Raw genomic sequence first — 14,512 nt, forward strand, 5'->3', positions numbered from 1 at the left:
CATTTCACAAGATCACAATTAAAATTTGAAAGTTGAATGTCTAATAGCATGCTTCATTCTAATATTTTTTTCCACGGAACATTTACAGATTCATAAAACATCCTAACATCAGAGTTTCTGAACACACCGTTCAGAGATTCTGATCTACTCTTTCAGCTTTGATGACTGTGTGAGTTTATCTTACATTCTTTTAACAGAGAGGATAGCTTAAAGTTAACAAAATGCAACCAACAGACTACAGAGTTCCAGCTTAATGTGCTTTTATTGCTGACGTCACACACAGAGATTAAACTGGTCTGCTTCCAGATAGGAGCAGGAAACTACATGGATTAAAAAGGAAATGGATACAGTGCTGCCAAATGACTGTAACCACTGCTTATGTCTCACTGATGGTTCACTAGTTTCTTTATCATTTTAATTATAATGGATAGACAGACAACACACAGCTAATGTACTTTTTTTTTGTAACAGGAAACACTTCTGACCAAAACAATGAGCTAAAAGGCTCTGTAGAGCTGAGTGACATTTAACATGAAAGTTAAAACGTTAACTTGATATTGAATATTATGTGACAATAACTTTGCACCTTCGACTTACAAAGCAAATAAAAAGCACAATGTTGAATATAGTAATAATAGATACATACACACAACTTTATTACACCAGTCATTTTAGTCATTTCAAATGACACTGATTTGTACTGTCAAACAAAATAGCTAGTGAAAGTACTTAATCAGGAATGTTTCTGTAAATTACAAAACTAAGTTAGTGTCAAGAATCTTTTTTAACTTAAAAAGTTGAGTTTGTGTTACTTAAAATGTATATACGACTTATCGCATTACAGTGAATAGAAAGGACTGACTTTGTTGAGAAATATTTCAGTAATGACAGAATTGAAACATGAGCCAGGGAGGAAGAAGAGGACTTCTTTTGAACACAATATTTATGAGGAAGGCTTCTTGTAACAGAGGAAGAACCTTTTCTGCATGCAGTCCCTTATATCCAAGCTGCCGTTCTTCCTCAGGATGCCACAGAACCTCTGAGTCGGGCAGCTGTTAATATTCTTGGGTGGCCCTGGTTCTCCACCCACCCACACCCACTGACCAGCCAGGTAGCGGAGGCCCGTCCACACCTACCAACATTAGCACAGAGCTGTAAACACAGAGGAGTTGCTCAGTAATACAAACAAACTGTAGAAAACTGCCCTACCTCATGTGGAGCCTCTTGTGCTGTCTCTTGTGCAAAGGTGAGGTCATCTACAGTGAGCAGGGTGGCGAGGTCATAGCGGTGGTTCTGGTAATCAGTGGCTGGCTTACTTTGGTCCACTGCCTCCAGGGTCCTGCAGTGCATTAATGCATCCTCCCACGTCTCATTCTCCTTCACCAGAACCAGATTCTCCTCATAACACATGAATTGATTATGGGACTCACATTTAGTGGCCAGCCATTGTTTCCCATCCTCTTTTGTAAAAGCACAGTTTTCACCATCCTTTGGGTGATCTGTAAGAAGCAGGAGAAGTGAGGGGACTGAATTAACAATACAAATATCTACTTCACTTAGTTGACTATGTCTGTAGGTAATCAGCTCATCCTAAGGAAACAAAAACACAGCAACTCCTATATTAAGGAGATAATACACTAAAGAAAACATACCTAGGAACATTATATTCCATTCCTGACAATAGATGCTCCTAAATGTTACACTGCACCTTTATAGCCAGATTAAAAAAACAAAGCATATAGAACTATACAAGTAACTCTAATCCAGTCTATTCTTGCTTGCCAAAATTGTCACTGCCACATTTTGTGCAGAAAAGCAGTGAAATAAGTTGACAGCGTGCTGATGTGTTTTCTGTGGGCCATAATCAAATAAAATACAATCATGATCACTGAGGCTAATGACCTGTTACTTGTATAAATGTAATTTTTAGCAGACGAGGCTGGCTGAGGACAGCGGTGAAATAAAGTCTGACTTTTCTAAATTAAAATAATAATTTATGATATAATATCTATTGTGTATAGAAAAGAAAAACGGCACACATATTAACATTGTATGATCAAATTAATCAGATGCAAGGAACAAAATCATCTTAAAGTTACTGTACCATAAGCCTGAGAGCATTGATCTTCCCTACTCTGTTACATTATAGCTCTGCTTACCTTTTTTCCAGGGGAAGTAGGTGGCTATCACATCTCCTCTGGACCATTTCCAGTCAGAGCTTGTATTCTCTCGGTATAAACCGATCCAGCCATGGAATTTGTCCAAATTCTCTGTTTCATTTCTGATGGTGACCAGGTCTGTGTGATTCTCCCTGCAGTATAACTGTGCCTGTGTCCAGTTCATCAGGTATTTGTGAAAAGTAACATTAGGTCTAAGGCGTGAAACCTGCCCACACACAGGAGGAAGAAGGAGCAGCAGGGGGACTAGAATGCAGATTTCCCTCCTCATGTTTTCCACCAGATACCTGCAGTCACATGCACATTGTAATTGAGCACTGAACAAGAATGAAAAAGTGCTGATTTGATCAGAGCTCATAAATGCTAACTGAGGTGAACAGTAATTCTTAATGCAGCGCACACAAAAGTCTGTTTTTGCTGGAAGAACTTTGTACCAAAGAAATAGTCCCTAAAGAAAGCACAATGGAATGCCAGTTAAAGTGTGAGATCCTACTTGTAAGCTCAGGGCAAATCCATCTAACAACTCCACACGTCTCTCATTTCAATCAACACTGGAGGGTGGTAGACAGAGTCTTGCACGGGTCCAGTTTTGCAAACCTTCACCCATCCGCACCTACAGAGTTCGGAACCGGAAACAACCCGTGCTCCACACACAGTCATTTCAATAATTCCTAACCTGTGTTTAGGAAAATAGTCAGCAGGAAATGTAAGCTAAAATGTTTAAAAACACCGTTATTGTTCTTTAAGTGCTTCCTTTGCCATACCAGTGTCATTGCCTAGCCCTAGCTCTACTTACCTTGGCAGGCTTGTTCCTACAGCAGCACTCACCTTGGACAACAGCAGCAGGGTGGGCAGCTTTGGGTTATTTCAGGTACTGAAGTCTGAAATATTCATGGCCAACCAATCACAGCTCAGATGGACTCTGACTAGACCAACAGCTGATATGCAGAGTAATCATGCCACCTATGACATTCACAAGGTCACAAGACACCCACCCACCCTGTCAGTCTCTCGCTCTCCCTTTCTCTTCATCTTCATGTCATTTTGCTTTTCCATGTAAATTCCTGCAGCAGCCATGCAAAGTAGATCTTTAGCATCCTGGTGTTTGGTCCTTTGCACAGAAATATATACATAGACGCCACATCAGCCGCTTCGGCCCGTTGCTGGGATACGTCAACGCATCCATCATATTAGACCAGGCAAGACTGGCATGTAAACAAATAGTAAACAGGGGTGTCGTGGGTTTTCTGAAAAAAGGCGCTATAATGTTTACATTTCTCAAAAGATTTCATTGAGCAATGTTTATGTTCTACATGGAGTACAGAAAAAGGTTTTGTCTCCAGTTACTTAGAATCTCTATTGTTAGACTATAATAGCTGCTTGACGGTCAAGAGAGGAATATGTAGGCTTACATTAAATTAATTACTTATAATAACATAATTCATTGTCCTTGGAATTGTAAAAAATGTATGCTTTGTTGTGCCCCAGGTCAGAATAGGTCAATCACATTGAAATACTGAAAAAAAAAGTGCTTTCTTTAACTACTAATTTAACCTTTATTGAGAAAATGAGGGGTGCAATGGTGAGGTAGCTGCCACCCCTAAAGAATGCCTGGTCTCCCCAGTTTGGTGTCAAATACTTCCAAACACTATCAATGAATTATTTTATTTAATTCATTAAGTCTGAAGACTTGGAAACAAAACAATGAACTGATCTTTGATTGACCTTTAGAAATTTCTATTCAATGCTTAATGCTTAACTAATGTGCCACAATAATGTACTGTTTATTAATATATGTGACTGTTTGTGCCACCCGTGCCACCCTTTGGACACCCTGTGAATTGGCTTTTGTGACATGTTAGCTTCTTGCTTAGGTAATTGCATCTACCTCCTCTACTGAAACATCAAGAATGAATATGCAAATAATGTGCACTGTTTTTCCCCATCACACTAGTGTAAGCTGTATATTTGGCTTTCAGACTAGATGTGCCGCACAAAATCCTGTTTGTACGATTTATGGTAAGCACAGAGAAACTTAACTTATTTAACTGTTCAAGTGATGTATCAATCAAGAATATACTGTAACTTCTGTTTTTACGTTTAAGACACTCTGATCTGATCTGTCAGTGTGTTTCAGACAATCTGTTTCTTTTAGTGCTGCCTAAATGATAACAATAAACCAGACCTGCCAAAGTTTAAAAAAAAAGAAACCAGAGAAAATAATACATTCCTTATTACCAATTACACCAGTTTCCTTGTTATGTCAAGGAAACTGTCATATAACAAGTTTTGAAATTAACCCAAAAAATTAACTCGCTACAAACTCACTCCTGTCCCTCTGTTTCATGTCAAGAAGTTGACCTCCGTTGCCCACTCCGGTTCTGTCAGCCATCCGACCCCGCTGTGTCCGCCTCATTCTGTGCTAGTAGTTTTTAAAGTCCCCCTGTCCTTCGAGCTCCCAGTCCAAGTACTGTCTTTGCCTCCTTTGTCAGAAAGTCTATCACTGGAAGCTCTCCTTGTGAAAAGGCCTGTTTCTATAGCAACGTGGTCAACTTCTTGCTAACTGCCCTGTCTTGAACAAGAAACAAAAATCCATTGAGCTGGTAGACTTAATAACTGTACAGAGCATCCTGCTCTTCGTCTTTTCTTATGGATGGCTTTGTCTCTCTTGTTTCTGATTCTATAACTAAGCCACCTGTTAAGAACTAGAGAGACTGGAGCTTTTCACTATTTGATCCTCCAGTATTTCCTCCAGTTTACTAACAAGTCTGCCTTGGGCTCTAATGCTATTGTCAGTGGCGGACAAACAATCCGTCTGCGGCTCATTAGGGTATCTGCCTCACTGAAGCTCACACAGACTGCGCAGCAACGTTGGGCACAAAAACACCCCCTCCTCTCTTTTTCTGAGGCTCTCTGTCACAGCACTGCAGGCACACACACACACACACACACACACACACACACACACACACACACACACACACAACAAGTTGCGCCCCGGCCCCCGCCCCCTCCTCCCTCACCTGTAGTTCTACATGCTTGAAAAATGGAGCGAGATCGACAGCCCAAGAGGAAAGGTGGAGCAGAGAGAGAGAGGCTTAAAAAGCTAAAAACACTGGCTGTTGTTTGTTGGTCAGTAAGGGAGCCGGTAAGACATTAAACACTAGTGGTGACAACAGACACACAACCAGAGTCTATCCAGCACCACCAGCTTCATGAGGAGGTTAGTTCCACTTTGTGGAAGCTGATGGGCTAAAACTGACTTAATAAAACAAATCTTTTAAGTTGTAACAAAGGATATTGCAAATTTTATAATATGGTTAACTAACATAGACACAACATAATAAATTATATGAATATTGAAATCCTTGTATTATATTGTTTCATTTAATCTTTATTTTACCAGGTAAAATCCCACTGAGATTAAGAACGTATTTGTTGTTATATGAACATAGCAAATGCATATAAAAATTGTCAATTAGTGAATTTGAATAGCTGAGAAATGATGGGTGGCTTTTGGATTTTTCTTTACATCGGTGGAGAAGGGAGCAGTGTCAGCACGGTCAGCAGCACTAGTGCTGCAAGTTCCTGCTGTCATGGCAGTGGTGAAGAGTCAGAGCAGGAACATCGTTTCAGTTTATGTGATTTGAGTACAGGTTATTGCAGCACAACAGAAACATTTATTTTGTAGGGAAAGAAACAGAAAAAGCTGTGTGTGGGCGCATGTGGAGCCTTTGCTTTATTATTTTACACTCTTACATCAGTAGGCGCCAACCTAACTCACTCTTGTTGTTTTGCATTAATCGGGTGGTGGTGGCCTGGGATGGTATCAAATTCCAGGCCTGAATTATTGTCCCAGTCGGCCCCTGGCTATTGTTCAAGGTTTTGATGGGGGTTACATGTCGTTGCCCATGCCATGCATTACCCTACTGTAAAGACTTTAAGAGAGATTGGGAACCCCTTTACTCATCTTTGCAGCTAGAGAAGTAACCCAAGAGTCTCTTGGTTTCAGTCCAGCTGAGCTGGTGTTTTGGCCATACTGTGGGGCCCTTCAAAACTGAAAAATGGTCGGAAAAACAAGCCTCCTTCTAACCTCTTAGATTTTGTTAACAAGGCATGTGAACTGGCCAAGCAAATGTTGAAGGAAGCTTAAGGGAGGATGAAGGGGTGGTATAATAAAAAGGCAAAACATCCAAGTCCTTCTGCCACTTCCGGGGTCTGCTTTGCAGGTTCAGTATAATGGACCATTTGTCATTGAGCACCAGGGTGGTGAGTATAACTCCTTGGTTGAGATCCCAGATCGTAAAACATGTTCATGTGATTTGAATCTGAAACCCTATTGTTGAACACTGAAAGGAACCAGGCTGTGCTTTCAAATGTCAAGACTGTTGCTGTGTTGAACACTCCAATCTATTTAGGTGAGAAGGACACTGATGTTGTAATCCTGGCCAGTTTGGATGCCGATCGTTCTTACCTGGATCCCCCAAACCGTTTTTGACACCATTGAAGTCATTTACAAATACCCTGCCCTTTTCTCTGATGTGCCCACACACACCAATGTCCTTCATGATGACAATGATGAAGGTGATGCTGCTCCCATTAAGCAACCTCCTTACAGAGTTAATCCTGTTAAGCATCAGCTTCTGTGTAAGGAAGTAGACTATATGCTGCAGCATGGCATTGCTGAACCTAGTGCTAGCTCATGGAGTTCACTGCCACATGCTACCCTATTCCACCATTGGATGATTGATTTAGCATCCACAGCCTTCATTACCAGGTTAGGCCAATTTGAGCAATGCCATTTTAATATTGAGTAATTGATATTGGGTTCTTTATACAACACCCCACATATATTCTGCCTTTAAAATCGACCACATATGCTTATCTACATAATTGTTCCTGCATTCAAATACCTGCATGGCTCAGTGATAGGCAAATTTGTCCTTCAACTCACATTGTCTTGTTCTCTGACATGACCTGGTTTAGCACTACCCAGATTTATCAGTTATTATGAAATCTGTTGGACTGAAGTCAAAATGAAGGAACGTTCATTATGGGCCTAATGGAAGCTGTCATGTTTGCTTTTAGCTTCCTCAAAACATTTCTCGCAACCAACCCAATAGTTTATGGTGTACCATTTTCAAGCCTCAAATTACGTACTTTGAGTGGAGACGACTATTGCTCATTGGCTGTGCAGTTTGGACTTTGACTCCGTAAAAGGAAACAATGGTGAAAAAAAAAAGCAGATTATTCAATTTTTATTGGTAAGAGGAAACATGGTTTTTGTCTTCATAGATGTTAGATTTGTAGAGAAAAATGAAGATTTAAAAAATCCTCATAAAGAAGAAATTGGCTCCATGTTTACAATGATTTGATCACTTGTTGCAGGAATCTAACTGAAATGGGAAGTTGTATAAATATATATATTATATATTATACTTTACTGATGTTGACTGTTGTTAAAGAACCAGAGTGTAGGATTTAGTGGCATCTAGTGGTGAAGTTGCAGATTACAACCAACTGAATACCACTTTCCTTGCAAGCATGAAGGAAAGGTTTTCCCGGATGCATGTACAATGATTGGTCAATTTTGCGAAAACGTTGTAGTGATTGGATTGCAAGTCTCACAGTTTTCACAGGTATTAGTTAAATTTACGTTAATTGTTGCGATCACAAATTACATTTCATTTATTGGAAATATACCAACTGAACACCGTTTCTCTACAATAATAAGTTAGTAATAATTAGTACCAAATTGCAGAGTTCTTTGAGGAAGTGTCTCAGAAATGATTAGTAATTGATTTGGAAGTTATGGACCTGTACATAGCATTAGCAAAGCATTTTTTCCACAACATGTCGAGCTTGATTCACAGCAGGTTTACCTTAATGCAGAAAAGAGTTCAGAAATGAACAGTTCCAACAGATTTGATGTATTTCCAAACAGAAAATAATAAATGAAAGAATCTGTGATGTCTTCATGTGAATTAGAGTAGTATGTAAGTTAGTATGTCACCATACACACTATGGAAGTCACACACAGACCCCCCGCCCTGCGGTGAGGGAACAGTTCCATGTATTCCAGGACAGTTCATGGTCAGCGTCGTCAGGAGTTGGCTCCGGTCCGAGGTCCTCTGATGATGTGGATCTTGGCTTCATCATCCAGCTCCTCCATGATTCTCTCCTGTTTGACGGACAGGATGGTGTAGCTGACTGGACAAGTACAGGTTAAAGGAAAACACGATAACATTTTAAAAATCGCCATGTACCTTGTTTACCTAGTAGGGTGTTTAAGATGTTTGGAATTTCATTCTTTGAATGATTATTGGCCTGGACCTATTGGGTACAAAAACAAACCAACAAATGCACTATTGTCCTCAGTAGGGATGAACTGACTTGATATCAGCTGCCTTCTTTTATATTTTCTATAAAATACATTTTCTATAATTTCATAAAATGACCAGAAACAAATCTTTTCATTGAGTTTCAGTTGTTCATAGTAAGTCTGTAAATTTAAGAAACAGTGATGTTTTTAGATTAATAATATCAATATTCAAAAAACAGTTGGAGAAAGTGCTTGTTGTTACATCTTACACAGCTGAGGGGTTATTGTATTGGGCATTATTATCGTCATGGGCTATACTGTAGCACCCTCTAGTGACAGACAGTTATACTGCAACACAATGTGATACCACATAACACATGCAGTGTTTTACAAAACAGGCCAATAAACAAAGTTAATCATAGACTAGATTTTGTTCCCATAGAAAGCAAATTGAGGAGAGGTCAATATCTGGTGTTTTGTGAGAACAGATCTTCCTCTGTACAGAGTTCATTTAAAGGACCAGTGTGTAGGATTTAGTAGCATCGCGCGATGAAGATGCTGTTTGCAACTAACTGAACACTGCTCGCAACAAAAACACCACAATTCCTATATTCAATTCAGGTGATTATACACGAATGAAAATAGAACTATGAATAATATATTCTATTTCTGACAATAGGACCTTAACAATGAAGGAGCTCCAGGAGGGTTGTGTATCACCAGGAGAACCACAGACTGACTCAGTTTTCTTTCATTTGTTTCTCTTTAGAGAGTAAAAAGGGTTCTTTCTGAGTCTTAACGTTGAACATATTTTTTACCTTGCTTAGTGTGATTTAGGCGTGGGACAATATGAACATTTCATGTCACAATTATCTTGACCAAAATAATTGTGATACAAAATAATCATTAAAAATCAATCAATCAGGAAATCAATATAGGACTGTGTGTTCCAGTATGTACATTTTCATGATTATCGTGATAATATGGTGTATCGCAATTATTTTGGCAGCATAATCAGTTGCATAATATAGGATAATCGTGACATGAAATTTTCATAAACGTCCCCAGCCTATTAGTAGTGTAAGTAATTACTGTCGGCAGGGAATAATAAGTAAAGTACTAATATTACTTTTGAAAAGAGTAATGACTAATAGATTATCTTCCAGTCTTCCATTTAGAAACTATGTAAAAATTATTATTATTATTATGATTAGTTAAATATGAGTGTACTGGATGCAGTGCTGAAAAGATAAAGACTAAGGTTTAATATTCAGAAATAACAACAAGCAAATGATACTGATTCTTCATGCTTCTTACATCCTCCGAGCCCCTGACTGAAGGACGCAGTTCATGTGTTTTGTGTAATTGCTTATATGACATCTATGAGACCAGGAAACCTTGTGAAGGATACACATGCCGACCACAAACGCTCCGATCCCCAGGCCGGTCAGCAGGTTCCTGCTGCGGAGCCGCGCTGCGTTTTTCTTCCAGTAGTCGAGCTCCTGTCGGCGGCGGAGGAGCTGTCTCTCTGCCGCTGTTGGTGAAGCTTCTGCGGATCCTTCTGCTGCTTTCTCTGCCATTAGGACTTCTTGGGATAATCAGCTGCCGGAAGCACCAGAAGAACCGGAAGAACTCTTCTTTAACAGAGGAGGGGGGGAAATACTGCCCCCTATGGTACCGGAGTGTGCATTAAATCATCTGAGTAAATAAGCAAGATTCCTAATAAATGGTCAAATTTCAACAGACAGGTTCTTACGGAGCCCCTAAAGTCCCCAAAAAGGAAATAGTTTTTTATTTTGTGCGCACAATTTATTTATCTCTTGGGCACAAGATAATTCACTATAAATTCATATACATCTCTAACGGCTTCAGACGCACACAGCTATGGGGTGCCGTTTGTAAAGCGGCTCATGGTGAAAATAACAGCAACATTTTGTCACATTTAGCTTAGTTTAAAAAAGTTTAAAAAACTGGTATGAATTTTTGAGGGTCACTTTTTTGCACATTTACTACAATATTTGTCAATATTTACCAGTTTTTTAAACATTGTTTGAAGCTAAATGTGACAAAATGTTGCTGTTATTTTCAGCCTGAGCCGCTTTACAAACGGCACCCCATACACAGCTGTCATATAATGGAGAGAACTCAGCTTATCAAGTTTTATTTTCACCTCTGAATGTCATAGCATGAGATTCTTGCTGCTCTTGCTGAAATCTGAATGTCCACCAGATTCTGTTTATAGGGGCATGGACCCTTCAGTAAAATGGGCGAATAACAGAAAGCTATCTTTCTCATCTATCTTATCAACCAGCTCACCCACCAATAACATAACAAACTGACTGCTTAAATAAAGCAATGAACACAGCAATGTTTCAAACTTCTCCACTATGTTAAGATAACTTGTGTCCACAAGATAATAACTTGTGCGTACAAGATAAAAAATATTTCCTTTTGCGGACTTTAGGGGTTCCGTAGGTTCTTCAGTATTGGAAAATGTATTTACTCATCATTTTTGTCTTATGGAACAATAAAGGAATGAAGAGGAAATGTCTATTTGAGAAGGATTGGTATGAGAAAGGCATTTTGTCTGCAAATGATTCATTGGCTTACAGTGGTAACCTTTTGGATTACATGTCTTCTTATATTATTGTTTTAATGAGTGATAGTGATTAATGATTGTAACTTAAAGGGTAATAACAAATGTATTATTGTGTTTCTGAAGTCAAAGTGTTTTATGGTTATAATAGAGGGTTCTATGCAGAGGTTCCTCATATGCAAACTTTGTCTTTTATGGAAAAAACATCTAAATGTATTAATTTAAAAAAAATGTCATTATTGCTGAAACTTTCACTATATCCTGACAGTAGTTTTTTTTTTTTTTTATTTTTTTTTTTTTAAGCTTTATTGAAAAAGTACAAAAAATAAACAATAAACAATTCTGGCACTTTTCATAGTACATACACTTCACAAGTGTAAAGAGAATGCCAGGTGAACATCATCCAACATTAGTGCAAGCCAACTCACAATAACACATTAGTGCTTCAATACAATAAATTCGGAGCAATTGAAATAAAATGAAAATAAACATCTCAAAATAAATAGTCAAAAATAAAATATATATAAAATAGAATAAACATTGCTTTCATAAAGGGGGGATTCAAATCAATTTTAACTATCCATTTCAGTGGGAAAATTCTTTAAGTTATCATATCATTTTTGTGCCTTCATTTCTGTTAGAAGTTTTAGAGATTTCATGTACAATTTAAATTCATTCATGAAGACAATACATTTGGGTGATGACTTCATAACTCTGTTCTTGTGGATGAAAAATTTGGCTCCACAAAGGATTACATTGCAACAGAGTTCATCATTTTTGGTTTGCAAGATCATACCGAAAGTGACATCATCTCTAGAGATAGCAGCTGGATATAAAACGTTCAATTGTGAATGTTAACCCAGAATGTTTGTATTATATCACATGAGAAGAAGATATGGTCCGTGGTTTCAATGTCATTTTCACAGAATGTGCATAAATTGTCACCGATATTAAAGCGTAGTCTAAGTAATTCTAAGGATAAATGTTGTTCATAATTTTAAAGTGTGTTTCTTTCATTTTCGGGGGTATAGGAAATTTTAGGTACATTGTTCTTAGTTTATCAATTGATTTATTATCAAATTCATGTAGGATATTATTTTTGTTTTGTCTACCGGGGAACAATGTTTCAGTGAGGCAGTTTCTTATAAAATGACATTTTTTGTCCATGATTAAAATCCCCTGTATTGACAATGGGCCTAGTTGTGGTATTATAGGTTGGTGGGCCAATATATTTTTTGTTAGAAATATAAATCCATGAGGAAGTGCTTTTTGTAATTTAATAAAATATCCTGACAGAAGTACATGAGATAGATAATCTGTGAAACAATCAGGTTCCTCTGGCTCCCCCTAGAGCTCCTAATGGTATTTGGAAGAATCCACCGGGCCTGAATGGTTGTTAAGGCTCATTCCTTTTTAATCAACTTTATTATAGTTTACACATATAATAGATTACATAGACAAGAAAATTACTTCAATAAAATCTTTGTAAAGTGCTTCAGTAATAATCTTTGTAAAGTGGAAAACATGTATATAGTGCAAAACATTTATAAAGTGCATTTAGTTCATAAAGTTCATGCAGTCAGAGAGATCTTTCTCTTTTTTTTTTTTTCAGGTGCTGATTTATATATTTAAATGGGAGGAGAAAGTTTTTGTCCAGGTTTTTCCTCCTCCTGAGTTCTGTGTGTATTTGTGACTGTCTTACAGTTCTTGTCTTCCAGAGTTTGAAACAGACGATGCTTATGATGAGTTGGAGTAATTCCATTTGGTCAGGTTGTTTGTTGTATCAGGTAAAGATTCCGTACATCACTGATTTCCAACATGGTTTGTAGTTTATTCCAAAGTCCTTCAAGGCGTCCCAAACTTCCCGAGCTCTAAAACAATCCATTAAAAGGTGCTGTTGTGTCTCATCATCGTTGCAACCAGTCATTGGACATTTCTTTGTCGTTACATAGCAACTCCAAGAGACAACAGCCCTGACAGGAAGTCTCCCCACAGATACCAGCCACCTAAAATCTCTAATACTCTCTGACAGCTTTTTACACTTTAAAATATTCATTACCTCTGTGCCTCCATAAACCTCCATAAACTTCCATATTTAAAATCATAAATTTTTTAAAATCATTTTGTTTGGTAACCCTCCCCAGTCTATGTTCAAATGTTGATATTGGTTGATAAAATCTCAATATATTAATTTGTAATCTGGACCAGTCCTTTTTTTTCCTTTTCTTTTCTTCCGATTAAATGATTAGTTAAAATATCCATTTCAGTCTGATTCTTTATAATTACAGTAATGTCATCGGCGTAAGCCACAGCAGTGACTTTATGATCCTCACCTACATGTTCCAGATAACAGACTGTCATTATTGATGTGTTTGATTAGGGGACTGATTGCTAAATTTTATAGAGCTGCACTCAGAGGACAGCCCTGTTTCACTCCTCTCTCCACACTAAAAGAAGAAGATAAAAAAACATTTACATTTACACACATATTAGATTTTAAATACATAGATCTTACCATGTGAATAAAAACAGTTGGAAAACCGTATGCTTCCATCACCACCCAGAGATAATCTCTGGAGATGTAATCAAAGGCTTTTTTCTGATCCAGACCAATAATATAGAAATCTTTTGTATCTTCAGGTTTGTGCAGAACTTCTCTTAAAATACTCAGGTTGTCCCACATCACACGCCTTTAATGGCACATTGTTCTTTATCAATAATTGAATCTAGTATATCATTAAGTCTATTCATTATTATTTTAGTAAATATTTTATAATCTGTATTCATTATGTTAAGATGTCTGTAGTTATCAATATTTGTTTCATCACCTTTTTTATACAATAAATTAAGAACATCCTGATAAAAAGAATCCCCCATACAGCCTCTGTGCAGACTTATATTAAACATTGTAGTAAGCAGGTTTAATACTTCCTCAATGTACAGCTGATAAAACTCAGTGGGCAGACCATCTGGACCGGGACTTTTCCCAATGTTAAGCTGTTTGATGGCCTGCAACACTTCGTCCCTTCTTATTTCACCAATGAGTGAATTAAAGGTTGATGGGCTGTATGAAGGAATCTTCTTTAAAAAGCTATTTACATCATATTAATTTCTATTTTCTGATAAGAATTAGCACATAAATCTCTTATTGTTTCTCTTTCACATTTTCACTGAGTACAATGTCACCATCTTTGTTTTTTATGGATTTAATGAACTTGCTTTTGATTTTATTTTTTCCAGATTTTATAGCTTGAGGAACGTTTCCTCTTTATCGGTTTCTGATTGTTTATATATATTACATAGTAATTCATTATTAATGCTGTCTATTTGTGTTTTTATGTTTATAATAGTTTCTTCACACGTAATAGATCTTTGTTTCATCTGCTTCAAACTAATATATTGATTAATTAAGGAGTT

General features: G+C 37.6%; 2 protein-coding genes across 2 annotated transcripts; both read right to left on the reverse strand.

Annotated features, from left to right (window-relative positions):
- Positions 1-243: 243 nt before the first annotated feature.
- Positions 244-3,005, reverse strand: LOC127360677 (C-type mannose receptor 2-like). The gene is made up of 4 exons (XM_051395133.1): positions 2,974-3,005; positions 2,160-2,464; positions 1,210-1,499; positions 244-1,132 (listed from the first exon to the last, which is right to left on the reverse strand). Exons 2-4 carry the CDS (start codon positions 2,446-2,448, stop codon positions 944-946), a joined length of 768 nt encoding a protein of 255 aa, XP_051251093.1. The 5' UTR covers positions 2,449-2,464; positions 2,974-3,005; the 3' UTR covers positions 244-943.
- Positions 3,006-7,420: 4,415 nt separating this feature from the next.
- On the reverse strand, positions 7,421-10,119 carry LOC127360678 (cytochrome c oxidase assembly factor 3 homolog, mitochondrial-like). The gene is made up of 2 exons (XM_051395134.1): positions 9,911-10,119; positions 7,421-8,387 (listed from the first exon to the last, which is right to left on the reverse strand). The coding sequence occupies exons 1-2, from the start codon at positions 10,077-10,079 to the stop codon at positions 8,281-8,283; spliced, it is 276 nt and encodes a 91-aa protein (XP_051251094.1). The 5' UTR covers positions 10,080-10,119; the 3' UTR covers positions 7,421-8,280.
- Positions 10,120-14,512: the final 4,393 nt, after the last annotated feature.

The sequence above is a fragment of the Dicentrarchus labrax genome, unplaced genomic scaffold (assembly GCF_905237075.1).
Source record: "Dicentrarchus labrax unplaced genomic scaffold, dlabrax2021, whole genome shotgun sequence".
Taxonomy (NCBI): Eukaryota; Metazoa; Chordata; class Actinopteri; family Moronidae; genus Dicentrarchus; species Dicentrarchus labrax.

What these genes read in the sequence shown, in the direction of transcription:
- LOC127360677 (XM_051395133.1), bottom strand. Translation starts at nt 2,448, where the DNA reads ATGAGGAGGGAAATCTGCATTCTAGTCCCCCTGCTGCTCCTTCTTCCT. An exon ending in CTACTTCCCCTGGAAAAAAG is followed by an intron (nt 1,500 to 2,159) that starts GTAAGCAGAGCT and finishes TGCTTCTTACAG; the next exon opens with ATCACCCAAAGGATGGTGAA. An exon ending in CACAAGAGGCTCCACATGAG is followed by an intron (nt 1,133 to 1,209) that starts GTAGGGCAGTTT and finishes TAATGTTGGTAG; the next exon opens with GTGTGGACGGGCCTCCGCTA.
- LOC127360678 (XM_051395134.1), bottom strand. Translation starts at nt 10,079, where the DNA reads ATGGCAGAGAAAGCAGCAGAAGGATCCGCAGAAGCTTCACCAACAGCG. An exon ending in AGCGTTTGTGGTCGGCATGT is followed by an intron (nt 8,388 to 9,910) that starts GTATCCTTCACA and finishes GTACTTGTCCAG; the next exon opens with TCAGCTACACCATCCTGTCC.